This window comes from Molossus molossus, unplaced genomic scaffold, assembly GCF_014108415.1.
Source record: "Molossus molossus isolate mMolMol1 unplaced genomic scaffold, mMolMol1.p scaffold_m16_p_1, whole genome shotgun sequence".
NCBI lineage: Eukaryota > Metazoa > Chordata > Mammalia > Chiroptera > Molossidae > Molossus > Molossus molossus.
Window position 1 is genome coordinate 101184190 of NW_023425344.1, and position 27144 is coordinate 101211333.

Consider the following 27144-nt stretch of genomic DNA (forward strand, 5'->3'; position numbering starts at 1 on the left):
TCTCAAAGTGCAGAGTCATGGAGCGTCGTCTCCTTGTCTTGGGCTTCAAGGTCCCCTCAGGTCCCTGTTCGGGCGCCACTTTGCAGCGACCTGCGCGGCTAATCGAACCAGACCTGAGGAGGGGTGATGGGAAACTAAGACACAGAGACAAAATAGAGAGAAAAGCTGGGCCAGGTGGGACACTGCTCTCTGATGGAGAAACAGTGACTCCGAGCTAGCTCAGCAAGTTATTATGTAGCCAATTGAAGGCTCCTGCATGGGCCTTGCCTGCCGGCAGGATCAACAAGCAACCTTGGGCAGAAAGCTCCTGGGTGAGTTTTGCAAACACCACAGGAGCAACAAGAGACCTTGGCTCAGCTGCCCTCCACAGTGTGGCAAAGATATTCAATTCCATTTGTTGACTCTTCACTTCCTTGAATCTGTCATTAAATGCCTCGATTAGTTTCTCACATTTACCAGCATATTCAACTGTCCTAGAGAGCTTTTGTCCTGCCAGAGTAGGGACATGCCCTGTGTTATTCCTTTTGAGTTGCACTTTATATAGCCTTAATTTAGCTTCAAATGATTTCATGTTTGAAAGCAGGGAGCTGAAAAGGTGGTTGAGTCCCTGCACCTTGATGTTCAGCTGAGAGTTCCTTGGCGATGTCCACCATGAAGGCTAAATCGCACAGCCACTTGCTGTCATTGAGTTCCCTGACAGGTTTTCCCTTCATCTCCACGAACTGCTTGACTTCATCCTGCAGTTTGTTAAAACCTCAGGAGCATGTTCCCGCCACTCAGCAATCACACTTCACAGTGAGAAACAAGATCACCATACTCAGAGTCAAGATCATTCAGAAACTCCTGAAACTGGCAGCTATTAAACCCTCTGCTTTTGACAACATTTACGTATGACACTACTGTTGACATCACATTGTTGAGCAGAGACTGCGCAGAGACTCCCTCGGTGTGTGATGCAGTGGCATAGAGTTAAATCACTTGGATCAAGACTGAGACAATTCAGTTCTTTCTTGACAAATGCAATTAATCTTTTTAGGGAGCCAATCATGACTAGAACTCCATCTGTAGTAAGACCACTTAACTTTTCAAATGTTAGCTCCAGTTTTTTCACTCATGAAACAAGTCTCTCAAGCAGGTCCTCACCTCCGGCAGTGCCATGATGGCTTCCAGTGACAGCAGCTCCTTTCGTGTGTCAAACTCTGCAGTTGTCCCATGAACAAAAACGGCCAGTTGGGCAGTGTTTGTTATGTCTGTTGTCTCGTCACAAACCAGAGAGAAAAACTGGAAATCTCCTGCAGAATGCGTCAGTGTTTTCTCAATAGCTTGTGCTAAGTCAGTGATCCGATCTGAGACGGTTCTCACAAACTAACACTGAAACAATTGTACTCTGTCTGGTGCTAACAGCTCCGCAGCCGCCACCATGAGCTTTCACAGACTCTCCCTCTGCACAAGCTCAATCCACTGAGCTCAGCTCCTTTGTGATTAGTTCACTTACTACGTAACTCGTCTGAATAATGTTGTCTCTGTCACAAGGAGGCCTAGTGAAAGCAGCTTGTTGTGATTCCAAACTCTGCTGAAGAGCATTGATTTTATCCAGACACATTTGGCCTCCCAAATGTCTCCCAGGTCATTGAGTTTAGCATGTTTTGAGCTGTAATGACGCTCCAGATTGGCTTTTTTCATTACTACTAACACATGGCCACAAACTAAAACACAAACAAAAAAATCATTTCTCCATTTTTCTTGGAAAGATTGACACATCTGCATCAACTTTTCTATGTAGGCGCCATGTGTAGGATGTCACACCACTAAAGTTTATTTTTATCCTCACTTGAGGACATTTTTCTATTTTTTTGTTCAGATAGAGTGGGAGAGAGAGAGAGGAAGAGAGAGAGAGAGAGAAACATCGACGTGAAAGGGACACATCAAGTGGCTGCCACCCGCACAACCCAACCAGGTCCGGGGACAAACTGCAACCGAGGTACATGCCCTTAGCAGGAACCAAACCCGGGTCTCTCTGGACCACAGGCTGACGCTCTTACCACTGAGCCAAACCGACCAGGGCTTAAGGGTTTTTTTAAATAAATATGTTTTTGTTGATTTTTTTAGGGAGAGAGAGAAACATCGATGTGAGAGAGCAAGATCAATCCAGCTGCCTCCTGCACGCCTTCTATTGGGAATCAAGCCCAAAACCCAGGCATGTGCCCTGACGGGGGAATCAAACTGGGACCTCTCAGTCCATGGGATGATGCTCAATCCACTGAGCCACACTGGCCGGGCATACCACTTAAATTTTAATAACTATCCAGTTTGTGTGTCGCCGGCGACACAATTATTTTACTTTGATCACTGTTCTAATGCTGCATCTTGGACTTCAAACATATCCAACATTTGTATCATCAACTTTTGAGGTCTTTTCTGTGCATTGTAATTTCCTAAATATTCATCTGAGATTCAGTTTTTGCGAGGCTTGTGGATCATGGACATGTGGATAAAGGTTGGATTGGAGTTATAATCTGTGTCGACAAAGAAGTAGACAACATCAGCCCTAACCCGTTTGGCTCAGCGGTTAGAGCATCGGCCTGTGGTCTGGAGAGACCCGGGTTCAGTTCCCGCCAAGGGCATGTACCTCGGTTGCAGTTTGTCCCCGGCCCTGGTTGGGTTGTGTGGGTGGCAGCTACTCAATGTGTCCCTTTCACATCCATGTTTCTCTCTCTCTCTCCCTCCCACTCTATCTGAACAAAAAATGGAAAAATGTCCTCGGGTGAGGATAAAAAAAAAAAAAAGAAGTAGACAACATCATTGTCAGTGATCAGAGGCAAAGTCATCACCGTCTCAAGGAATCATCTCATCACATCTCATCTCATCGTCACTGGCAGTGTGTCAACCCTTTTGCAACACGTCCACTCCCAGCCTGCCTGGCACTGACTGTCCTCTGAGTCACCGCCATACAGGCAGACGAGCTGTGGGCAGCTGACGAGAAGCATGTGTCTGTCCTTTAATGACTCGTATGTGTCCTGTCTATCCTGTAAAGGCCATTCCATGCTTGTCCCTCAAATTTTAAGTTAGTATTATGATTCACTTAATATAAATGTATGTTGCTATGAAAAAAGCTCCTAGATTTATTGTATTTTGAGTCCCACCTGCAGGGCCAGACCAAATGATTTCTCAGGCTGGATGTCCCCACCCTGCTCTAAGGCATGGGGTCAAGACAGGGGCCCCTCTTACCCAAGTGGTACTGCCTCTTTTGGGTAAAGTGTTTGGGGGTAGGAGAGCCTTACTATCCTAATAAAAGCAACTTTATTCAAGCACCAGCTTTGTTTCTCAGTCTGGTTGTCAGGAAAGTTCTTCCCAGTTGATCCTTCACAGGTGGTCTGCTCCTTCTAAAATGAGGGCCAGGTGTTCCCGTCGAAGTCAGCTGTAACCTAAAGGGTTTTGTTTTCTTGGTTGTGCTGGAACCAAAAGAGCATCCTCAGGACTGAGAAGCACTCCAGTGCCCACCGTGGCCGTTCTTCCTGCTAGACGCCCGAAGAACCTGTTCTTCAGAGCATTGGCAAAGTCAACTAGTATGAGGTTGCTTGCTTACTGGATTGCTCTTTACTTCTTTTAATAACATCTTTTATTTTTCTGACTTCAAATGTAAGGCCGATTTATTGTTTTTAAAAAGTTGAAAAATAGGAAATTTAAGTCATCCATAATCCCACACTCGGACAATAATCACTGTTGATATTTTAGGCAATTTCCATTCCTTTGTTCTGTTTCTCAACTGAAATTTGGTGGTGGCTGTGGTTTACTGTTGGCTGCTGGAGGGAGGAGCAGAGAGAGAAACACAACTTTATTCTTCCCCTCAGGTGTGGACGGTGCCAGCTGCTGGGAGAGAGGCACCTCACAGCGTCTCCCCTTCGGTTCTTTACCCTCCCTCTCCCACCCAGGGCCATCATCCCACCCAGGACCAGACCCACCTGGGAGACAGGTCATAGAGTAATCGCATTTATAGTCCCCAGATGGACTCCTGTTTTATTTATTTATTTTTTTCTTTATTGATTTTAGAGAAAGGGGCAGGGAGAGAGGGAGAGAGATGGAAACATTGATGAGAGGGAACATCGACTGGCCGCCTCCTGCATGCCCCCCACTGGGGACCTGGCCCACAACCTGGGCATGTGCCCTGACTGGGAATCAAACCAGCGACCACTTGGTGCATGGGTCCAACACTCAACCGTTGAGCCACACTGGCCGGGATGGGCTCTTGTTTTTTAAAAAAATATGTTTATTCTCTGGTTTCTCTTCAGATGGTATAAATCTTTCACCTTTTTAAAAAATATATGTTTTTTTAATTGATTTTTTAGAAAGAGTAAAGGAGAGGGAGGGATAGGGAGAAACATTGATGAGAGAGAACCATCTTTTGGCTGCCTCCTGTACACCCCTTACTGGGATTGAGCCTGCAACCCAGGGATGTGCCCTGACCCGGATTTAAACCAGCAACCTCTTGGTGCATTGGGTGACACTCAACCAACTGGCCAGGGCTGGGCTCCTGTTTTAAAGAAGAGTCTGCCCTTGGCTTCAGTGCATAGATCCTTTCGTCAGCCAGAGTGGGTGTATTAGTCAGTGTTTGATGCATAAAAACAACCACAGAATCCCGGTGGCTTACAACAACAGACATTTCCTTCTCTGCAAGTCAGCTGTCCTAGGCTCCAGGTTGTGAGTCAGACACATGCCTCCTTTGTCCTCAGCCCAGCAACTACTTGTGGCACAGCCTTCTCATGTAAATGGCAAGCGTGCAGACAATGAGTGGAAACACGCCACCACCTCTCAGGTCCTCTGCTCACAGCTAGTGCACTACCCTCCACCTACATGCTGTTGACCAACAAGTCACAGAGCCAAACCCAGCATATGTGGGACAAGGAAATAAGCACCCATTCTAGGGGAGGCACTGTTCAGTCACCTGACCTCAGACAGGAGGGCTATTCTGACACAGGGAGGAAGAGAAGAATAGGAGCGTGCTCTGGTCTTTGTCAGGTGTACTGCATTGATCCCCAGCTCTAGCTAGAACAGTTATTCACTGGTGGTCCAAAGATACCCAATATTTAACTATATATGGGCCTTTGTGCATGCTTTTCATCCTGCCTCAAATGCTCTCCTTATTCCTTTTTCCTATCTGAATATTGAACATCTCTAAGACCTAGTTCAGATTTTGACCTCCTCTGTAAAGTCTTCCTTGACCACCCTGGCCCACAGTGATTTCTTCCTCTCTGAAAACCTATAGAATTTGACTCGTTTTAAACTTATGCAGTGCCTTCTATAGCTCCCCCATCTCCCCCCATCTGCAGGGGTGGGCAAAAGTAGGTTAATAATAATAAATAATGTGATAATTAATTAATAAATAATAATACAAGAATAAACTTGCTTACTCACATTGTAAACCTACTTTTGCTAACCCCTCTATATAGTCATCTACCCATCTATCTATCATCTATTTATATTTATCTTCTTAATGTGATAGAAAGTTTCTTAAGAGCAGAGATATTTTACATGGACCGATAACTGTTGGCTTGATGTACTCTTTATTCCAAGAAGGTGATATTTAAGTAAGTAATGTATTTGCTCTGTTTCTTTCCTAACCAGCTGTCTCAAATCTCGCATTTTCAGAAGCTATAAGTAAAGGGATTAAGCTGTGACTGAAAGTCTCACTTCCCGTTTTAAGATTCTCTTATTATTCAACAAGTTGTCCACAGTTTCTTTAGCAACAGATAATGAATTAACTTCTGAGTGCTGCTGCTGCAGAGCAGCTGGGGTGAGCGCCGACCACGTGACCAGTGGCAGTTCTGGCCCGCGGGCAATTGGTCCCTTCTAAGGACCGCCCTCCAGCACAGATTTATTTTGTGTTTTTGCATTTTCATCAGAACACAAGCACAGGGTAGCACCATCACGTGGAAGGGGTGAAAAAATGTTATTCAGAAGCTGAAAAAGAGAGGGGTCTCAGAGAAAAAAAGTCTCAGAGAAAGGCATGGCCACAGATCCCGACCCTATTAAATGAGGCCCTTCACAGTTTAGAAAGGCCCTTCTCTGTCCCTGCAGAGGATGAATCTACTCTCCTTTTCCCAGAAGATGAAGAAAAGCACATGCCAGGGAGTCTTCCTGGTGTTCTCTTTTCATTCGTTCAGCTCGCACGTGATTCCATTTCTAGGACCCTCAACAAGGTGTGCTCGCTAGCAGCCCCCTTTGGTTCACTAGGAACTGGGTCATCTCAAGGGTGTATTGTGGTAAAATATACATAATGTGGAATTTACCATTTTAATCATGTGTAAGTGTACAATCAGTGGCATTAAGTGCATCTACCCTGTCACACTGGGTTCTCTCCCATGGGATTTAGAGCTGAGAAAAATTATGAAAACTCAAAGCTCTGGCACTGACTGGTCTTGGGCAAATCACTTCATAAACTTCTGCTGCCTGATCTGTAAAATAGCAGTTGCACCTATGTTATGGGGTTCTTTTTAAAAATATATATATATATGTTTTATTGATTTTTTAGAGAGAGAGGAAGGGAGAGAGACGAAACATTGATGTGAAAGAGAAACATTGATCGGCTGCCTCCTGCACGCCCCCTACTGGGGATGGAGCCTGCAACTCAGGCATGTGCCCTGACTGGGAATTGAACCCGGACCTCTCTGTCCATGGGATGATGCTTAAACCACTGTGCCGCACCAGCCGGGCTGTTATGAAGTTCTTGAATGGATGAAATGAAAAGCATACCTGTAAGGCCTTAGTGTAACGTTCTGGCAGGTAGTATATATATGGTATCCGCCTTCCAGCGCAGATTTATTTTGTGATTTTGCATTTTCATAGTCTTCAAGCCAAACATGTAAAATTAAGTTTCTGAATCCTATATGAAATCACACTAATTCACAATATACTATCCTTCCAAATACAAGTAAAAGTTAAAAGCCTTGAAAACATATTAAAAGATAATTCAACAAGAATTATCGAAGGAATTGTACTTGACTTTTCCCCTCTGTCTCAGTTAGAAAGTCACAGTTTTTATGCATGCTATTTTTAGGAGATATACTAATTCTGTAAATTTTACTTGCCTGCAGTTTGCTTCCTAAGTCTCTGTACAGTATATGCTTCTCAAACTTCAATATGAATAAAAATCATCCAGGAATAATTTTTAAATGCAGATTTCCCCACCCCAGATATTTCAGTTCAGTATGTTGGGAGCCCAGGACCATGAATTTTATGGAGCATCAAGTTGGTCCAGGGATCACAGGTGCAGAAACACTCCTATGGTACAAATAAACTCTTGTGTCTATATTCAGGAGGGTCCTTAATTTATTCACTGTGCTCCAGAGGTATATGTTCTAGCTTCAATACATTTTTTTCATGCATTGCTTTATAAAACTACATTTTCACATAAAAGTTTTCAACTATGACAGTAGTCCCTCAACTTTTGAACATTGATACTTCAGCTGTACTGTGATGTAAAATTTAGCCCTAGGATGCTTATGATTTTTCTTTTTTGAAAGCTATGCATTTAACATTTAGTTTCTACCACCTCATTGATATTCAGTATTAACAGATATGATACACAGACTTAAACAAACTGCTTAGAGAACATGCACCCATTTATTAGTGCCATGCTCTTCCCTGCCTCGGTTAGGCTGGCTCTCTTTCAAGAAATGCCCTTTCTACTTCCGTCCGCCCTTAGGAGTTGCCAAGCAGCACCCTCTGTATTGTGATTGACCCACAGTTTTTTTTTAAGTTAGTTACCACATTTGTAAAAGTCCAAATTTCAGGCCTCACTTGATAAACCAGAACCTCCAGTCCACAGGACCTTGGACTCCTACATGGTGTCCACCAGCCGGAGCAGTTCACCTCTGGGACACGGGACACGTGTTCCACCTTCACTCCAGCCCAGGCTCTTCCAGTGCATTAGGGCCTCCCAGCTTCCAGCATTGCCACGTGTTCTAGACCATGGAAGTTAACAATCAAATGGTTTCATACCCTTTGCCAGTGTTTTTAATTTTATGTTTGTTTCCTCCTTGATGGTGCACTATGGGAGAAAAAGAAGGCTGACTTCTGCCCAGTTCTGTGGTAGTCAGCACTCGCGAGGCCCTCGGTAAGCACTTGGTTGACAGAGGCCATATGCTGTGGCTCCCAGGTTCTTTCCTACAGGCCCGTCTCTCTCCAGTACGTCCATGCGTCCTGCAGGGGCTGGCATGGTGATGAGGACTAACCGATTGATGTTTTAATATTTTATTTAGAATTTTTACATGGATAACAAAGGGAAAAAAGAAAGCAAGGAAACAAATGGGAAGATGAATGCTAAGAACAAAGAATGCTTACTTGAGGTAAGTTTAATTTTGCAGATAGAAGAAAAGAGGAGAATGTTCACTGAATCTATTTTTAAATTATTTGCTTCTCAGAACAATGGACGAGTCTGAGACATATTGAAATGTTAACTTAGGGTTTTTAAACCGCATTATTACTAACTTATAGCTATTTAGATCATTAAATTGGTTCTTTGAGTCAGTTGTTTAAAGGTACAGCTTTAGATGGTATATTTTACTCTTCGTGAAGTTGGATTGGTAACTCTTGACTAAGAGACTTGCAAATCTGAATAAAATTCACTTCCTAACATTCCTTATTATTAATTACTTACGTGCTCTACAGAAGTCAGATGTAAGGATTTCCAAATCTGCTTTCCAGGGAATTCTAAGGTGCTCTCCCAGCAGCCAGGTGTGGTAGGAAGTCAGAGATTTGGAGTTTGAGACCTGATACAAGGTTGGCTGTGCCTGTTGACGTTCCTGTGTTGTCAGGCAAGTCCAAGAGCCTTGATTTCCAGAATCATGTTGAATGATTCCAGAGACCCCGGGAGGCAGTGGAAGACAGTATGTCAGTTACTGTGTACAGACAGCTGTGCTGGTCACCACAGGGGTGTCTTCCGGAAGTTCATTTAATGGCTGGTTTTTCAAAACTCCTGATGAGTGTTCACGTAGTAGGCATGCTTCGAGTCCAGGCTCTGTTCAGTGTGTGATGGAGATGAATGCCAGATCACAGTCACAAACGGGCGGGCATCCTGAAGCCCGGACAGGATTTCTTTGTCTTTGACAACCTTTCCAGAGTTAGTAGATTTGGGGTTTCTCTTGATAAAGGAAGACCTGGTGATGCCTGGGCCCACACTCCCACCTGGAGTCAGTTCGCTGAGCCTGGAGAGGACCATCTCCCATTTACCAGGGTCCTTCCCAGGTCCCCGCACATGTTCTGTGCCCTCCAGGCCCTCCTAACTCGGTACCAATGGACCAGGCAACCTGGCTGTCATGCCCAAGGTCCTGAAAACACGTTACAATTTCTGGTTCTTAGGACCAAAATCACAGTGGACATTTCCCAGGGAGGCCCAACAATGGGTGTGGGGACATTCCTTCTGCATTTGCCAAACAGACTCCAGGTGGAGTTGAAGAAGATAAGGCACCAGGTGTCCCCAGCAACCAGGAGGTCCAGGCTCTGCGCACGCAGACCTAGCAGTGAAGACAGAAGACGTGGAGGGCAGTGAGCAGTTTCCCCCACAACCATGTGTCTTCAACCAGTGCTTACACACTAGCTGCTGTAAGTCAGGGACTGGTCATGCCTTGATGGATACAGTTGCCTAAAGAGTTCTTGTTATAGGACTTCAGCAGTATTTTAAAAGCTTGGATGTGAACACAAATACAAAGCATGTTATGCTATAAAAAATCAGCACTATCCAGCTTTCTAATTTGGCCCAAAAATCTGATTGAATGTAAGAGATCTTGATGAGACAACTAATACTAGCTAAAGTTGGAGGAAAATGGAGGAGATGTGAACAAACAAAATGTATTTTAGCCCTGGCCAGTTTGGCTTAGTGGTAGAGTGTCAGTCTGCAGTCCAGAAAGACCCAGGTTCAGTTCTCACTAAGGGCATGAACCTCGGTTGCAATTTGTCCCTGGCCCAGGTTGGGTCGTGCAGGTGACAACCAGGCAATGTGTCCTTTTCACGTCAATGTTTCTCTCTCTCTCTCTCTCCCTCCCACTCTATCTGAACAAAAAATGGAAAAATGTCCTTGGGTGAGGATTAAAAAAAAAAAAAGATAAAAATGTATTTTAGCTTCACTACAGATAAATTTACTTGAAGGATGTAAAATTAAAAGTTATTCTACCCTTATGAGACTGAATGAAAGGAGGTTGTGAGTTATAAAATAGAAAGCAAAAAATAAGTTTGAGTATTTGAACTGGAAAATGGAATAACACGCCGTTTTGTTACATCACTTTTTAAAAGAAATTCACTAAGAGCTATAAATCTATGCAAGTTCTGACATTTGAAAATCTACACCTAGAAAATGTACTCAGGCACTATCCTTTCAGATACCAGAGTGTTAATAACTGCCTTCTTCATTCTTTGATAAGAAAATCATCCTAAGAATAAGTTGTTAACTTACACATATGTTGTGTATAGAATTATACATTGTAATTTTTCTATTTCCTAGCAGTGAAATAATAATGTTTTTTGCTCACAGGAAAAGTAATGATTTTATCATTTGCCAAATTATAAGAGTAATAGCCGTTAGTACTTACTCTTACAATATACCAAAATTGCACTCACAACCTTTCTTATGAGATTGGGGCTATTATTACTCCATTTGTGCAAGGAGAGAAGCCGAGCTTCACTGACCTGCTCACTGTCACAGAGCTAAGTAAAGCCTTGGAGTCTAACTCAGGAGCCGGGACCCGTAAGCACCAGGAAGTCTCCCTATCTTTAGACAAACATCACACAATAAAAACATACACTTTCAGAGGTGTAGACAAAAATGACTCTTAGCTCAAAGGCTAGTTTGTCACAGTTTGTTTAAATGTGAACAAAATGTATTTTATCTGTCATTTGATATCATTGGAATCTCAATTTCAGGAAAGTTTCTGTGGAACATCCGTCATTGTGCCAGAACTTGAAGGAGCTCTTTATTTGAAAGAAGATGGAAAGAAATCCTGGAAAAGGCGCTATTTTCTTTTACGAGCTTCTGGGATTTACTACGTACCCAAAGGGAAGACTAAGGTCAGAAGGGAAAAGAAAAAAACACTAGCAAAAAAACATTTCACAAAAGTGAAACTGAAGACGTCCTCAGTTGGCGATTTAAATACACTCTCGTTCGTTGTGAGAGTGATGTTATTATAATGTTTATACAAATACGTACCGTATTGGGACAGAATTACAGAAATCCTTTGGTGATTTTTCCCATAGTTCTCTCTTGAAGGTGAAGAATTTTATCTGTTTTATATTCAGGTTTCAAAAATTATGGCCAAAGCATTTTTCTAGGGATTAACTTGTTACTTTATATATTTATTTCTGAGGTCTTCTTCCCCTGTATTTATTCTCTTGTTCTGCAGTCATAATAGTAAAATTTATTTTATCTGGAATCATAGAGGTACTAGAAGTCTTGCTAGATCTTCATTTAGATTTTACCCTTTATCCTCTGAACACTGAAGTTGTATTCTGAGGTCTGCATCTTCCTGTCCAATTCCGCAAAGTGCCTTAAACATCATTTAACTCCTACTTGGTAATTTAAGGTTAGCACTTCAAATCTACAAGCATACATTGCCCTGGCCGGTTTGGCTCAGCGGTTAGAGCGTCGGCCTGCGGTCCTGAGAGACCCGGGTTCGGTTCCCGCTAAGGGCGCGTACCTCGGTTGCAGTTTGTCCCTGGCCCTGGTCAGTTGTGCGGGTGGCAGCCACTCGATGTGTCCCTTCGCGTTGATGTTTCTCTCTCTCTCTCTCTCTCTCTCTGTTCCTCTCCCTCCCACTCTACCTGAACAAAAAATGGAAGGATGTCCTCGGGTGAGGATAAAAAAAAAAAAATCTACAAGCATACAGTAAGTTCTTCTTTAAAATGTAATTTTAATTCTTATTCTGACCATTAGCTTTTTCAAAGACCCTTCTTAGAGGCTCAGGGAATTTCTGTCTTTTGTTTACCTTTTAAAAAGTTTAGAATATCTCTCTCATCTATATCTGGGGTAAGCTGAAACATTTTGCCTTCACTGTCCAATCCGGGGCACCACCAAATGGCATTTTTACAAATTGCAGGCTTCTTGCCCTGGCCGGTTTGGCTCAGTAGTTGGAGTGTGGGCCTGCAGACCAGAGTCCAGGGTTCAGTTCCCGCTAGGCCCTAGCGGCTAGGGGCACGTACCAAAAAAAAAAAAAAAAAATGCATGCTTCTTCTAATATGCTTGACCCATGGTCCCAAGCAGGTGAAGTATTTGAACTTTCAGGTCTGCTCCCAGAATCTGCTACCTCTGTTGGAATGCGGGAAAGGCATTATGGGTAATGCTTGGTCCTGCGCAGCTACTGCTCCTACTTAATCTCAGTCTTGGAGCTGATACTGTTCCATCTGTGACATCTTCAGTCCAGTCCCACTCTGGGGATGTAACAGCTGACCCAAGAATAATTTTTTTTTTATTTTAGAAATGTTATGTCTTTGGCATTTACATATAAATGAGACATAAATACCTACCACAAACAACACACTTAATGATGTAGAATAGGGCGAGGGTACTTTGTCTCATGGCTGCTATTAACAGTGGAATGGAGGAATTAGCCAGTGAGTCAAGAAAAAGAATAAGAAATGTAATTATTGGAAAAGAAGAGGCGAAAATTCTCTTTATTCACAGTTGACACAATTGTCTACCAGACAATATAAGACACTCAACGGAAACACTATTAGGACCAAATAAATGTACCAAAAAAGAAATTGTTTTTCTTTACACAAACAATATACACATTAAAACATGATGCAAAAGGTTCCATGCTTAGTAGGAATAAAAAATACAAAATACCTAACAATCAACAAGAACTGTTGAGACTTTTATGGCATAAAATATAAAATTTAATAAAGAAAGTGAAACAACTGAAGAAATAAAAATGTAACGTGTTACTAGATGGAAACATATTAATTCTTCCCCCCAATTTTCTATGTATTCAATCCCAAGAAAAAATTCAATTGAATTCATTTTCCTTGAAGTTCACAGACTGTTCCTAAAATTAGTCAGAAAGATTACACCCCAAAAATTGTGAGAACAATGAGATAGAACTCCTCCTCCGAAGAACGTTAGATGAAAACGGGATGGGTGGAGGCACACAGCTGGACCGAGAGCCATCTACTGTAAAGGAAATTAAGAATTTCACAGCAGCGGGGAAAGATGTGTTCAGTAAATAGCATTGAAATAAATGTGCATCCACCTGGAAAAAGATGGTCTCCAGCCTTACACCATGTTCCAAATTAATTTCTAGATTAATTAAATGTATTTAGGGAAATCGGAATACAAAATCTTAGAAAAAAATATACATTAATACTTCTATAATTTAGGGGTGTGGAAACCTTCTTAAGGAAGATTAAAAACTCAAGATTATAAGGAGAAGATTCTTAATTCCTCATGGCCAAGTATCCAAACAAGAAATTAAAGATTAGCTATAGACCACAGCTTTTTTATCCACTCATCTACTGATGGACACTTGGGCTGTTTCCAGATCTTAGCTATTGTAAATAGTGCTGCTATGAACATAGGGGTACATGTATTTTTTCTGATTGGTGTTTCAGGCTTCTTAGGGTATATTCCTAGAAGTGGGATCACTGGGTCAAATGGCAGTTCAATTTTTAATTTTGTGAGATAACACCATAGTGTTTTCCATAGTGGCTGCACCAGTCTGCATTCCCACCAGCAGTGTACTGGAGTCCCCTTTTCTCCACACCCTCGCCAACACTTGTCTGATTTGTTGATGGCAGCCATTCTGACATACACAGTGGAACACTATGCAGCTGTACGAAAGAAAGATCTCTTACCCTGTTCAGACTGACAAACCTAAGAGGAGGGGAGCAGTGGGGAGGGATGAGATAAACCAAAGAACTTATATGTATGTATTCATAACCAATGGACACAGACAACAATGCCTGGGGGAGGGGGAATGGGATTGGGAGGAGGGTGTGTGGGGGGGGAACATCTATAACAAAAATTAATTAATTAATTAATTAATTAAGATCAGCTATAGAGTCAGAGAGTGCATCTGCAGCATGTATAACCAAGTATGAAGGCTTGTAAAATGTAGAGTTCAGAAAATCAATAAAAAAAAAGATAAACATACTTGTAAAAAAAAAAAAAAGGGCAAAGCTTATTTAGTGAGAAATGACAGAAAAATTAATGTTAGTATAGCCACTGAATAATTAAAAAGTTGTTCTATCTTACTAAAATCAGGGGAAAGTAAAATAGTGAAATATTTTCTCCCATGAGATTGATAAAACTAACAATATTGATAATATCCAAATTTCAGCAGGAGTGGGTGAGGAAAATGGGCACTCTCTTGCACAGAGGTTGGAATGTAAATTGGTATGAAACAGTATTTATAGTAAAATCTCATTCATGTTTTAAAAATTGTGTGTGCGCACCCTGGCCAGTTTTGCTCAGTGGTTAGAGCGTCGGCCTGCGGTCCAGAGAGACCCGGGTTCGGTTCCCGCTAAGGGCACATACCTCGGTTGCAGTTTATCCCTGGCCCTGGTTGGGTCGTGCGGGTGGCAACCACTCGATGTGACCCTTCACGTGGATGTTTCTCTCTCTCTCTCTCCCTCCCACTCTATCTGAACAAAAAATGAGAAAATGTCCTTGGGTGAGGATAAATAAATAAATTTTGTGTGTGTGTAAATGTATGTATGTATGTATGTGGTACGTGTACACATACATATGTATATAAATGCTTACCCAAAAACATTTGGAAGAATACTACTAAACTATTAACAATAGTACTTGTGGAAAAAAGAGTGGAAGTAGAAAGAGTGATGAAGGAAGATTTTCATTTTATTGTATATGTGTACATGAATTGTGTTCTTTAAATTATGACGAATATGTTTTACTTTTCTAATAATTAACATTTTGAAAATCCAGAAGAAAATATCATACAAGAAAAAATGAACAACCATAAATAAAGGAATAATTGTGCACTAAGGTATAGCAATTCTTCCCTTCACTCTTCACTAATTAGGGAAAAAGTTATAGAATGTGATGGGGGAAAAGTAATAGAACAAAAGTGTAACTGAATATGTAGATTAGAGGTGGCAGTCTCCACAATGCATATTATACACGGAGGAGAGATTTCTGGTTCCATAGCACCTCCGTCAGCCCTAACGAGAAACTATGAAAGGCATCTTTTTTCCTCAGGAGGGAGTGCATGAAGTGTGTGTTAAGGTATGGAGCATCACATTTACCTGTCAGTGTTTCTCCTGAAGGGGACTTTTAAAAAATGCTCACTCATAAAACCCATCACTGACTTAGAATGGCAAAAGCCAAAATGACATTTCTGACGAGGTGGCTGGTCATCTTGTCTTGTGCATCAGTAATGATGTCTCAAGGTCAGCCAGTCAGCACTGACCCTGGGAGGTCCCGGTTCAAGTCCTGGTCAGGGCACATGCCCAGGTTGTGGGCTAGGTCCCTAGCAGGAGGCGTGAAGGCAGCCTATCAATGTATCTCTTATATTGATGTTTCTGTCTCTCTCTCTAAAAAATCAATGAAACATATATTTTTTAAAAAGAACAAACTTGAAGCCCAGCCAGTTGGTGAACATGGTCCCATGTTCCCAGCAGGAGGCAGCTGATCGATGTTTCTATTTCTCCTTCTCCCTTTCTCTCTCTATAAAATTGATAAAGACATATATATATATTTTTTTGTATCCTCACCCGAGGATATTCTTCCATTTTTTGTTCAAACAGAGTGGGAGGGAGAGAGAGAGAAACATCGACGTAAAAGGGACACATCGAGTGGCTGCCACCCACACAACCAACCAGGGCCGGGGACAAACTGCAACCGAGGTACATCCCCTTAGCGGGAACTGAACCCAGGTCTCTCTGGACCACAGGCCAATGCTCTAACCACTGAGCAAACTGGCCAGGGCAATAAAGATATATTATTTTAAAAAATAAACAACCATGGAAAATTATTAACTGTCAACTGTGTTAAGCTTTTTTTCCTTCTCTTTCAGACATCTCGAGATCTGGCGTGTTTTATACAGTTTGAAAATGTCAACATTTACTATGGGATTCAGTATAAAATGAAATATAAAGCACCCACTGACTATTGCTTTGTTTTAAAGGTATGTTACAAGAATTCCTTACTTTATGTCTATAAGAAATTTAAGGTAATATATCCTTTTAAGGAAAAAGGGTTAAATGTTATATAGTTAACTATAAATATAATATAATAAGCTTTCTATTTTAAACCAAAATAGGAAAGGAGGGAACATTTCTACCAGCCCAGATCACTTCCCAAGTTTAAAACTTTACAGCAAATCTGTCTGACAGCACGGTGATTACCAGAGGGGCCGGGGTGTGGGGCAGGTAGAAGAGGTAATGGGGGGATAAACGGTGATAGAAGGAGATTGGACTTGGGGTGGTGAACACAATACAATAAACACCTCAGACCTATATAATTGTATTAACCAATGTCACCCCAATAAATTCAATTAAAAAAGAAAAAGAAAAGCCCTGGCTGGTTCGGCTCAGCAGTTAGAGCGTCGGCCCGCGGATCAGTGAGACCAAGGGCTCGGACCTCGGCTGCGGTTCCTCCCGGGCTCTGGTGGGGTCGTGCAGGAGGCAACTGGTCCATGTGGCTCCATCACATCAATGTTCCTCTCTGTCTCTCTCTCTCCCCCTCCCTCCCACTGTCTGATGATAGATGAAAAAATATCCTCGGGTGAGGAATAAAAAAAGAAAATTAAATAAAGTGTATCTGTCTAGGCTTCTTCATCACTTATGAAAATGAGAGGTCTGCATTTTGAACAAATTTTATGTAATATTTTATTGATAATACTGAATAAATTTTTCAGTCCTTTATTTATTGGACTCTTGTTCCATTGTAAGAAGTTTTTAGAAATTAGGAACTTGACCAGATTTCCTAGAAAAATACAGAAAATACAAAAACTAGGAAAAAATTTTTAATCTGGATAGTTTTTCTTAGTCAAATATAATACTTGGGCTCAATCTTATTTAATAATTTTGACTTCCAAGTGACCTCCCTGCACATTTACTCTTATCTATTATTATTATTATTATTATTATTATCATTATCATCATCATCATCATCAAATAATTGGTTGAAGTATTTGGCTTCATTGGGGACTCAGAATAATGTGCGGTTTTTGTTTAGATGTTCATAGTCCTCCTTGTCACTACTGACCATGCACTTCCATTACAACTAGTAATAACAACAACCACTATACTAGCTCAGTCAGCCTGACACTCCCCTAGTATTTCTTAACCAGGGCCATTTTGTCCCCCAGCAGACCCTTAGCAATATCTAGAGACATTTTTGTTTGTCATGACTTGGGGTGCAGGCAGTTACTGCTTACAGCTGATGGGTGGAGGCCAGGGACACTCCTAAATATCCTATAATGCACATGGCAACCCCCACAACAACCCCCTCAAATGTCAGCAGTGCTGCTGTTAAGAAGCCTGCCCTAGTCAGAGTAGTCCCAGGATACTGGCTGTAAAGGGACTGGGGGAAGAGAGAGCGAGAGCAAGATTCATTCATTCAGTCAGTGGTTGCTGAATGCCAGCTATCTGCTAGGCACTGTCACAGGTGCGGGGAATTCAGAAGTGAACTGAACATACGATAGTCCCTGTCCTCATGGAGTTTACATTCAGTGTGAGGAAAATGGCAATATGCAAAAAAACATGGACTGTGATGTCAGGGCATGATAAGGCTGTGGATGTGAAGCAGGGCAGGGGACAGATGTGCCAGAACTGGTGCCAGGAATTCTTTGGATGAGGAGTTTGGGCAATGACTCTCTGAGGGAATGACCTTTAACCAAAAGGTGTGAGTGAATAAGAATTACCTGGAGCAGCCCGGCCAGTGTGGCTCAGTGGTTGTGCATCGACCCATGCACCAAGAGGTCGCCTGTTCGATTCCCAGTCAGGGCACATGCCCAGGTTGTGGGCCCAATCCCCAGTGGGGGGCATGCAGGAGGTAGCCAATTGATGTTCTCTTGCATCGATGTTTCTCTCTGTCTCCCCCGTCCCTTCCTCTCTCTCTAATATCAATAAAGAAAAAAAAAAAAAAGAATTGCCTGGAGGAGACCATTCCAGGAGCAAGAACAGTAAGTGCAAAGGCCCTGAGGTGGGGCCTGTGGGGGTCGAAGGAAGAGAGAGATGAGGAAAGTGCGCCACCTACTTCTGGTTCCTGCACCTCCTTCTCCATTCTTGACTTAGAAAGGGTAACGAGGAAAAATAGCAAACACTTATATAGCATTCAGGATGCAGTGTTTTAAGAATGTTATGTACATTAACTCATTTAATTCTTTTATCAACCTTATGATGTGAGAGCCATGATTCTCCCTAGTTTATAGATGTAGAACCCGAGCCCAGATGAGTAGCCTTGTGGTGACTCAGAGGCTACCACCGTCTCAGACACTGGTTACTAGGCAACGAAATATCTTCTCTCACCCTCCGTGCCCCCACCGCCCGTGCCCTTGCTGTGACTTCATTGTGTTCCTATCTGCCCCACCCCTGCATTGGGAACCCTGAGACCCTGAGAAACTGCCCAAATGGAGGCCCTCACTTCCAGGTGGGCATTTCTATGCACATCACCACGAGGCGTTGCCCACATCTCAAGTAAGCAGAAGGTTCTGGAGAAAGGTTTTGAAATGCTGGCCAGTAACTGGCTGAATCGCAGTCAGGAGAGGCTTGTTAGAAGTACAGATTCCAGGGCCCTAGACCCACTGAATCAAAATGTTTAAGGATGAGGCCCAGGAATCTCCATTTTTCTTAAGCACAGTCAAGTTTTATACTCAGAGCATTAGAAAGTGTCCTAATGCTGAACATCAACAGTCAGGACGTAGCTGGTGATGAAATACCCTTCCACGTGGACAAACAGGGTGGAAGTTGTCAGAACGAGCGGTGGCCCGAGCCCCAGGGCCAGGGACAGAGATTGCAGCAGGAATGTCCAGCAGGAGAAAGACAGGATTTCAGACTAGAAGTCCCCGAGATGGGACATCAGACGCAGTGATCAGACTGTTTCCTGTGCCGACTCACACGTTTGGGAGTAGGTCCCAGAGTCATAGCTTGAGCTGAATTATCAGACTGAGACACGGGTTATCCTGGAATCACTGAGAATGGCAATGCTGAGACCCGGGGTATTGGACCGGAACTTCTCAAACCCTCATATCCAAGGCCCATGTCTCCAGGAAAGAGCTGGGGCCTCCCCAGCGGGGAAGAAAGCTCAGAGGTGGAGAAGCCAGCAGGCCCCGTGGATCTGGGAATCCACAGGAGTCAGGGGCAACCCTCGCGGAACATGTGTTTCCTCTTTTCTCACAGTGACGATCGGTTCTGTCCTCCAAGCGATTTCTTCATGTGCGGTCACCCTGCGCGCTTTGCTCCTCTGCATGCTCATCGGTTCCTTCCCGAAATATGGGGAATATTTATTCACTTGCTGAGTATAAGGCTCTAGCACAGGAGAAGTAATTTGTTTATGAATATTTTGGACACATATTTCCCTTTCTGTCCACTCTGGAAAAAAAAATTCAGTATTCAAATATTTCATTAGGATACGCAGATTTACATAATTCAAAGAATACATTCATACATTTCAAAAGGAGTTCAAGATATGGGAAAGCATGTTAAGAAATGATATGATTCCATGGACACACACTGACTGACTAGTCCAGCCCAGAAGGTTTTTATTTAGTATGAGCTTACTGATTGTAACAGACCACGGGGGATGCTATCAGGAAGATTGGAATTTGAGTCCTGGCCTTGTGCCCATACCTGTCAGATGTTCACCCTCTCTCCACCCTCACAAACTCCTTTCTGCGGTCCCCCTCAAGATGACGGGTACCATCACCCACTGTCTCCGTCTCCGGGGGCTGCCATAACAAAGCACAACAAACGAGACGACTTTAAGGAGCAGAAATGTATCTCTCACAGTTCAGGGCGCCAGAAGATCAGAAGACGTCAGCAGGGTGGGTTCCTTCTGAAGGGCTCGGAGGGAGAAATCTGTTCCACGCCTGTCTCCTAGCTTCTGGCAATTCCCAGCCGTCCTCGGCATTCCAGGGCACAGGTGCACTCACCTCGGCCTGTGGTCATGTGTCGTGTGTTTTCTCCCCTTCCTTACAAGGACACCAGTCAACAAGGTTTCTCTTTCAGACTTAACCTATCTTAGGAGGGAACACAATCGAATCGTAAGACCCACCTATTCTAAGCTAGAAGTAGAGACATCATCCTTGAAGTCTCTTCTCTTCGCTTTCTCAGCCAATCCATCAAGTTCTGATTTTCCGTCAGAGACCTCTGTCATCCAGCCCTCCCTGTCCTTCCTCCACACTCCAGTCCACCTTCCGCAGAGCCGCCTGTCCTGCCTGCGCGATTCTACAGTTCCAACAAGTCCGATGGACTCGTTCCCAGGAGACAAGTCTAGAGGCTAATTAGACACAAGGCCCTGGACTTTGACTTTGGTCCATCTTATTTTCTGCCTCTTCTTTCCATGGCTCCCAGACCTTAGTCACATGGACTTTCTAGATGGTCCTTAAATGTATTACAACATTCTCTCACTCAGCCTTTGTTTTCAAACTTTTGCTATGAAATTTACCATGTCACAGAGTGTCCCCCAGCCACAACCCCAGGCACCCCTTTCTAATTATGGTGTGAGCCCCCTACTCCTCTTTGTTTACCTAGGGGTTGGTATATTTCCTAGCACTCAGAGATATTTGTTGAATGTAGGGGGCCTCTGTTCTAGTTATGGTTCCGCCACTCTCTTTGGACTTGGACCAATGGCTTACCCTCTCTGGCACTTGGCTTCCTCATTGGTAAGTTAGAGGATCTGTTAAGTTCCCTTTGATGGTAACATCCTGCGATGCCCCAACCCCCATGTACTGTGCTGAGTTTCTCTCAATTTCCATGGTCAGGAACAACCAAACCAATTGTGAAAGACTCTGGCTGGTGGCACTGAACCAGCATTTTTCCTTTAACCGCATTGCAGATAATTGTTCAACAACAGGCTCAGTTAGGCAGTCAACCCAAGACATGACTGCAGAACCAGCACAGTGACTTGCTATATGATGTCCTGGGATCCAGGAGTATTTCTGTGTTAATTAAAAGGGAGCAGGGAAGGAGCCTGGTGTTCATTAGATAGCTCATCGTAGAACCATAAAATCTGAGGATTGCAAGAGGCCTTCAAGGTCATCTGATGCTTAATTCTGCTGTATATGTTCAAAATATGCATGTGGTATAAGGAAATCACTGAGACTGGTGGAGAAAATAAACCAAGATCTACACATCTGCCTCCTCATCATAGGAAGAGCCAGTTAGAACTCAAGTTCAAGAGTTCTTGCCTCTGATTTCTGCTCAAAAGCCATGTTTAAGGGAATGGCCCCATTTTACTCTATTTGGATGAAACTGTTTATTGTGCTGTTTAAGTGGAAATCACTGCACAGACAGTTGCTTCGTGCACTTCGCCGCAAGCACAATGCGAGTTCTCGTCTGCTCCTGGGAACCTGGCTCTCACAGGACATGCACCCCCAAAATAAATAAATAAATAACTCAGAAATGTTAATATAGCAAAACCAAGGTAACAATATTACCTTTTTTAATTTCTCAGAAAAAAACAATAGCTGCTTTCTAAGAACCATTATAAACATTAAATTGCAGAAGAGACCCATGTTTACCCCTCTTACCTGACAGCCTGAGCAAGAACATTGTTCTAAGTCAGGGAACTGTGTTTCCGGTGCTGAAAGAAGGACTTTGGTTTGGCTTTGTGAGTTTTGTTGTTGAAGGGAGTACTTCGGGCATCTGTGGAATGGCACATTCCATCCAGGGAATAAGCCCTTGGTTTAGTGTGCTTTTCACCAATGTGACCTTCTGATTAATTAATGTGACCAAATCCTTTTTTGCTATTGGGCCACATTATCTGAGTTGATGGACAGTTTCAATTTTAAGGGACGCCAAAGGGAGTGCTCAGTTGGGATAACATTTACAAAAATAAAATCTAACATTCAGAATTAATAAGGAAGCATTGAATCCCAAGCAAGGGGTTACACATTCAAAAGTGTGTGCTGCCATCTGCCGGCTGGAGTGAAAAACAACAGGCAACATTCAGGAGCCTAATGTGGAGCTCAGGAGAGGCCTATGGCACCAGAATAAATAGAGCTGAATGTTCTTCAGGTGCTGCTGACACAAATTCTGAGGGCTCTGGGACCTCAATAAAGGGAACAGTTTATATTAAGATAAAACATAAGTGTAGATTTCTTCAATGGGCTCAAAGGCCACAAAGAGGAATTCTTTGTAATTTCTAAATTTTTCTGAGATATCTTTAGAGTCTGGAATTTGGGCTTGATAGAAATGCATAAGTGCTAGGGGGTAGGACAAGAGAGTCCAAGCTTTGAGTGGACCATGGGGTGGAATACATAGTAACCTCTCTGAGCTTCAGTTTTCTCCTTTGTGAAACCAAAGATCACTGCCCTCTCATCAAGCTCTCTGAGTCTCTGTGGGTCCTGGTGTTCATTCGAGGGACAGACAGCAACGCCACCGACTCCGCTGGCTGTGTCATTAGCTAGATAAGCAAGGTAACTACTCCAGATGCTGCTTCTCAGATTCACACTGAAGTCCAAGGCACGGTGCCCTTGGCTTAGATCAACTTTGAAAATAGCTATCTCCTTGAAGGTCAGGGAGTAAACCAAAAGCAAAAGTGAAGCGGGGAGGTCCACGCGATACCCTGCGAGACGAAGTGGACAGCTTTACTCCCTTCCCGCGCACTGAAGACGGCCCCGGCTGCCTTGGCAGTCCACCTCACTTCCGGCACCACCAGCAATTGTATGCTTATCCCAGCGGCATTAACACACTCCTCTGAGAAACGGAGGAAGAAGAAAGAGGTGGTAGCATGTGCGTGAGCACACACGCAAAATAGTCACAGTTGGAAATTTTCTTTCTATATCATAAAGCTTATAAAAAATTATAATGACCTGTGAAAATGTACATGGTTGTTCACATCTTAGAACCTAGATTTGGTTGCCTGCCCCTCACTTTATGGCCATAAGCCTTCTGGCTACACAGGAATTCTTGCACTTGTTTATTTCTTTTAACAATCATTCCCACCTCTGGACTGGAATGCCGACCGTGTGCAGGCCATGTGTTAGCACTGGGGTTCTTCCTTCTGCAGTGGATGACACGCATGGTTCCCGCCTCCTGAAGCACACAGACTATCAGAGACAGAGACCGGGACATAAGACAGAAATTAGAAAGTCTGAAGATTTGGAAAGATGAATGCAGGGTGATCTGTCTGACCAGAGACCTGTGTCTCTCTTTCCCTTCATGCCTGTCCACACCACTGTTCTCACTGACTGTGAGCTCCGAGAAGGCCTGGGTGATTCCTAGTGTGACTCCCAAGGTCATAGCCACTTGAGAATAGTCAGAATTATTTCTTCTCCAGGCCGTCCATTCGGGGCCAAAATGGCCCATTTGGGTAGAAGATAACAGTTAAGAAAGGATAATTCCTGGTAGCAAAAATAACCCTAAGATTGACCGGCAGTCACAAAAACATGACCAATTCTGTGACGTAAGAATTACATAGGATAAATTCCCTAATCTGATAAATGGAGAAATGCCTCAGATCTCTTGTAGGGATAGAAACGTGATAGATGTGAAAGCTTTTAAAAGTTAAAAAAAGCAGAAACAAAAATTATTACTGATAATATAGTAAGAAGTGCTTATGACAAATCATGTCCCAGATTTCTTAAATCTTTTCAAAATTAAGCCCATTTTAAAAGTATCCCTCTTCCTTATCCTAAAATTGCTCACAGTAACTTTGCCACCGTCTCATAAAATTACACACATTGTTAGAGTCTTTTAATTTTTTTTAAATATTATAGGATTATACACCTGAAACCTATATGATTATATTAACCAATGTCACCCCAATAAATTCAATTTAAAAAGTTTAAAATCTTTTTGAAAGGTGTTAATGAATGAAGAGTTTATATGTGGTCTTTGAAATGACTATTTTCTAGCATCCCCAAATTCAGAAGGAGTCCCAGTACATCAAGTATCTCTGCTGTGACGACGAAAGAACTCTAAACCAGTGGATCATGGGAATAAGGATCGCAAAGGTGAGTGAGCATTTGGACTCCATCCTATCTTGAGTGAATTTGTTGACTAGCTTCCTAGCCTGGATCCAATTTCTGTGCTCCTGCGAAACAACTGACTCATTCTTAACACATCAATGCCATTACTGGGTCAATGTCACCGAAATCATCTTATTTATTTGCCCACTGGATTTCTTAAATAGGTGACAGGTATAGAAACATGGACCTCTCCATTGACTTGAGAATCAAGATTATTTTCACATGAGACTTTTCACAACCTTTTGGCGTACAGGGCAATGCTCCAACCAACTGAGCCACCTGGCCAGGGCCACACATATTTCATGTTATATAGTATTATACACTGCATTCTTACAATAAAGCTAAGGGGGAAAAATGGTATTAAGAAAATTATAAGGGCCCTGGCTGGTTTGGCTCAGTGATTAGAGCATCGGCCCATGGACCAATGAATTGCAGGTTTGATTCCAGTCAAGGACACGTACCTCGGTTGTGGTTCAGCCCCAGCCCTGGTCGGCTCATGCAGGAGGCAACCAGTCAATGTGTCTCTCTCACATCGATGTTTTTCTTTCTCTCTCTCTTTCCCTCCCATTCTATCTGAAGATAAATGGGGGAAAAATACCCTTGAGTGAGGATAAAAAAAAAGAAAATTATAAGGAACAAAAAATGCATTTATAGTATTTATTGAAAGAAATCCATATAGAAGTGAACCCATGCAGTTCAAACCTGTATTGTCAACTGTATTTAACAAACAACTTGGGCCTGGCCGGTGTTGCTCAGTGGTTGAGCATCGACCCATGCACCAAGAGGTTGTAGGTTTGATTCCCAGTCAGGGCACATGCCCAGGCTGTGGGCCAAATCCCCAGTTGGGGGGTGTGCAGGAGGCAGCCAACCAATGTTCTCTCTCATCAATATTTCTATTTCTTTCTCCGTCTCTCTTTCTCTCTCTCTAAAATCAATAAAGAAAAAAGAAAAAGAACTTGGGAAAAGAGTAAAAATATTCATGAAGTATTTTTCTTCTCAATATGTATATTGCAAAGGAGTGCAGAATTTGGAATAAATGGATGACATTTGCTTCTTTTGTTTCTTCCCTAGTATGGAAAGACCCTCTATGACAACTACCAGTGGGCCATGGCAAGGGCTGGGCTGGCCTCTCGGTGGACAAACCTGGGCACTGTCAATGCAGCTACACCAGCTCCGGCCTCTACAGGTAGCACGCACTGCAGAAATTCTGACTCCTGTTCAAGCTCAGAGCTCATGTCCAAACGTATCCATTTTATAAAAACAGAACTTTGTAGACAGTAAAGAATGTATTTCCCTTCTGATGGTCAGGCTCAGGATCTACCCATATTGCCCTGGCTGGGTGGCTCAGTTGGTTGTAGCATCATCCTGTACCCCAAAAAGTTTTTGGGTCTGATTCCTCGTCAGGGCACCTACTTAGGTTGCTGGTTGCATCCCCTGTGCGGGAATGTATGGAAGGCAACCATTGGATGTTTCTCTCTCTCTCTCTCTCTCTCAAAATCAATTTTAATAAACCATCAGGTGAGTTCCCTGGCCAGTTTGGCTATGTTTGGAGCATCAGCCCTCAGACCAAAGAGTCGTGGGTTCAATTCCGGTCACGGGCACATACCTCAGTTAGTGTTCAGCCCGGCCCTTGCCGGGTTTGTGAGGGAAGCAGCCAGTCGATGTGTCTCTCTCACATCGATGTTTCTCTTTCTCTCTCTCTAACCCCCCCTCTCCCCCCCCCCCCACACACACACACACAGTATCTGAAGATAAATGGAAAAATATTCTCTGGTGAGGATTTAAAATAAAAACTCAGGTGAGGATTTCAAAAAAGAAAAAAAAATCTACACATACACACACTTGTATCTGTTTTTTTATAAGTAACTCTTTAGCAAAGCCTTGACCTTTTTTTCATGATATGCCTGTGGCTAAGATGGTGATCACCAGTTCAGGATGAGCTGGTGGGACCTGTGTCTCCTCGGGTGTTACATTTGTCCAGGGCTTCGTCAGTGTCCAGCACTCTGCCCACACCAAGGACAAGATCCTTCCCTGATGTCCCGCCGCAGGGTCATCATGGCTAGAGCCTTATACCAATCCTGGGCGTCACACTTTAAGGGTGGCATTGCAGCTACTTGTATTTCTGAAGACAGCATCGAGGGACGAAGCAGGTGCCATGTGCGGCCTTCCCTAGCTTCGGCTCTTACAGCAGCCCTGCAAAGCATAAAGTATTATCCCCACGCCACAGCTGAGAGAACCGAAGCTGGGAGAAACCAGTATCTAGGATCTTCTCAGCGGCTGAGCTGTAATCAAACACATTTACCTTTATGATAGACAATGACGGAAAGCATTTGTGGCAGAGGAGTCTGGTCATTGTTTTCCAGCGTTAAAGGATCATCCTAGCAAAGTCCAGCATGTATGTTCTTTGCTGCTTCAAAGGGTCAAACCAGCTTTGAACACACAGAAGTTGCAGTGAGGTGGACCTGACATTTACAGATACTTTTCTTACGTGTGTCCAGTCTGGTTGCTCAGTGAACAGAGGGTTTCCTGGAAGTGTTGATGCCGAGTCGCATCTGCAGAGCACTTTACACAGCGTGTGATTTTATGTGTTCATTCATTCATTAGTTGCCTACGTTCTCTCTTAAGTCTCAAAAGAACAAAAACCATTTCCGCTTGTTCCCCATTGCATTCCCAGGGTTTACAAGCCTGGCATATAGTAAATATTTGTTGACTTAGTAAATAAGAGGTTGCTGAGACTGATTGGGAGCTAGGTTTCTGTGACCCTAGAAGGAATCCTAATTTTATTCATTTTCAACTTGGGGGCGGAATACCACTTGAAGTTGCTGGACTGTTGCTCTCTGAGACAAGGCACCCTGGGATGTTTTTCTCCGGGGTATCAGCCCCCTTTTCAGTAAAGACTGCTGGCCTCTTTCTGGAGCAGACACTGTAGCCTGCAGTCTCACTCAGTGAGGGTGAGCCATGGGTTTTAAGTTCTCTGTCCTTGGGGGGACTCTAGGATCCCTTT

General features: G+C 43.1%; 1 protein-coding gene across 1 annotated transcript in view; it reads left to right on the top strand.

Moving 5' to 3' along the window:
• LOC118628425 (amyloid beta precursor protein binding family B member 1 interacting protein) overlaps positions 1-27144 on the top strand; it is a 62243-nt gene that overhangs the window by 29547 nt on the left and 5552 nt on the right. Inside the window, exons 7-11 of the mRNA XM_036259394.1 lie at positions 8259-8345; positions 10915-11058; positions 16020-16130; positions 24027-24125; positions 25212-25326. Coding sequence (XP_036115287.1) covers positions 8259-8345; positions 10915-11058; positions 16020-16130; positions 24027-24125; positions 25212-25326 — 556 coding nt within the window. The remainder of the gene's footprint in view (positions 1-8258; positions 8346-10914; positions 11059-16019; positions 16131-24026; positions 24126-25211; positions 25327-27144) is intronic.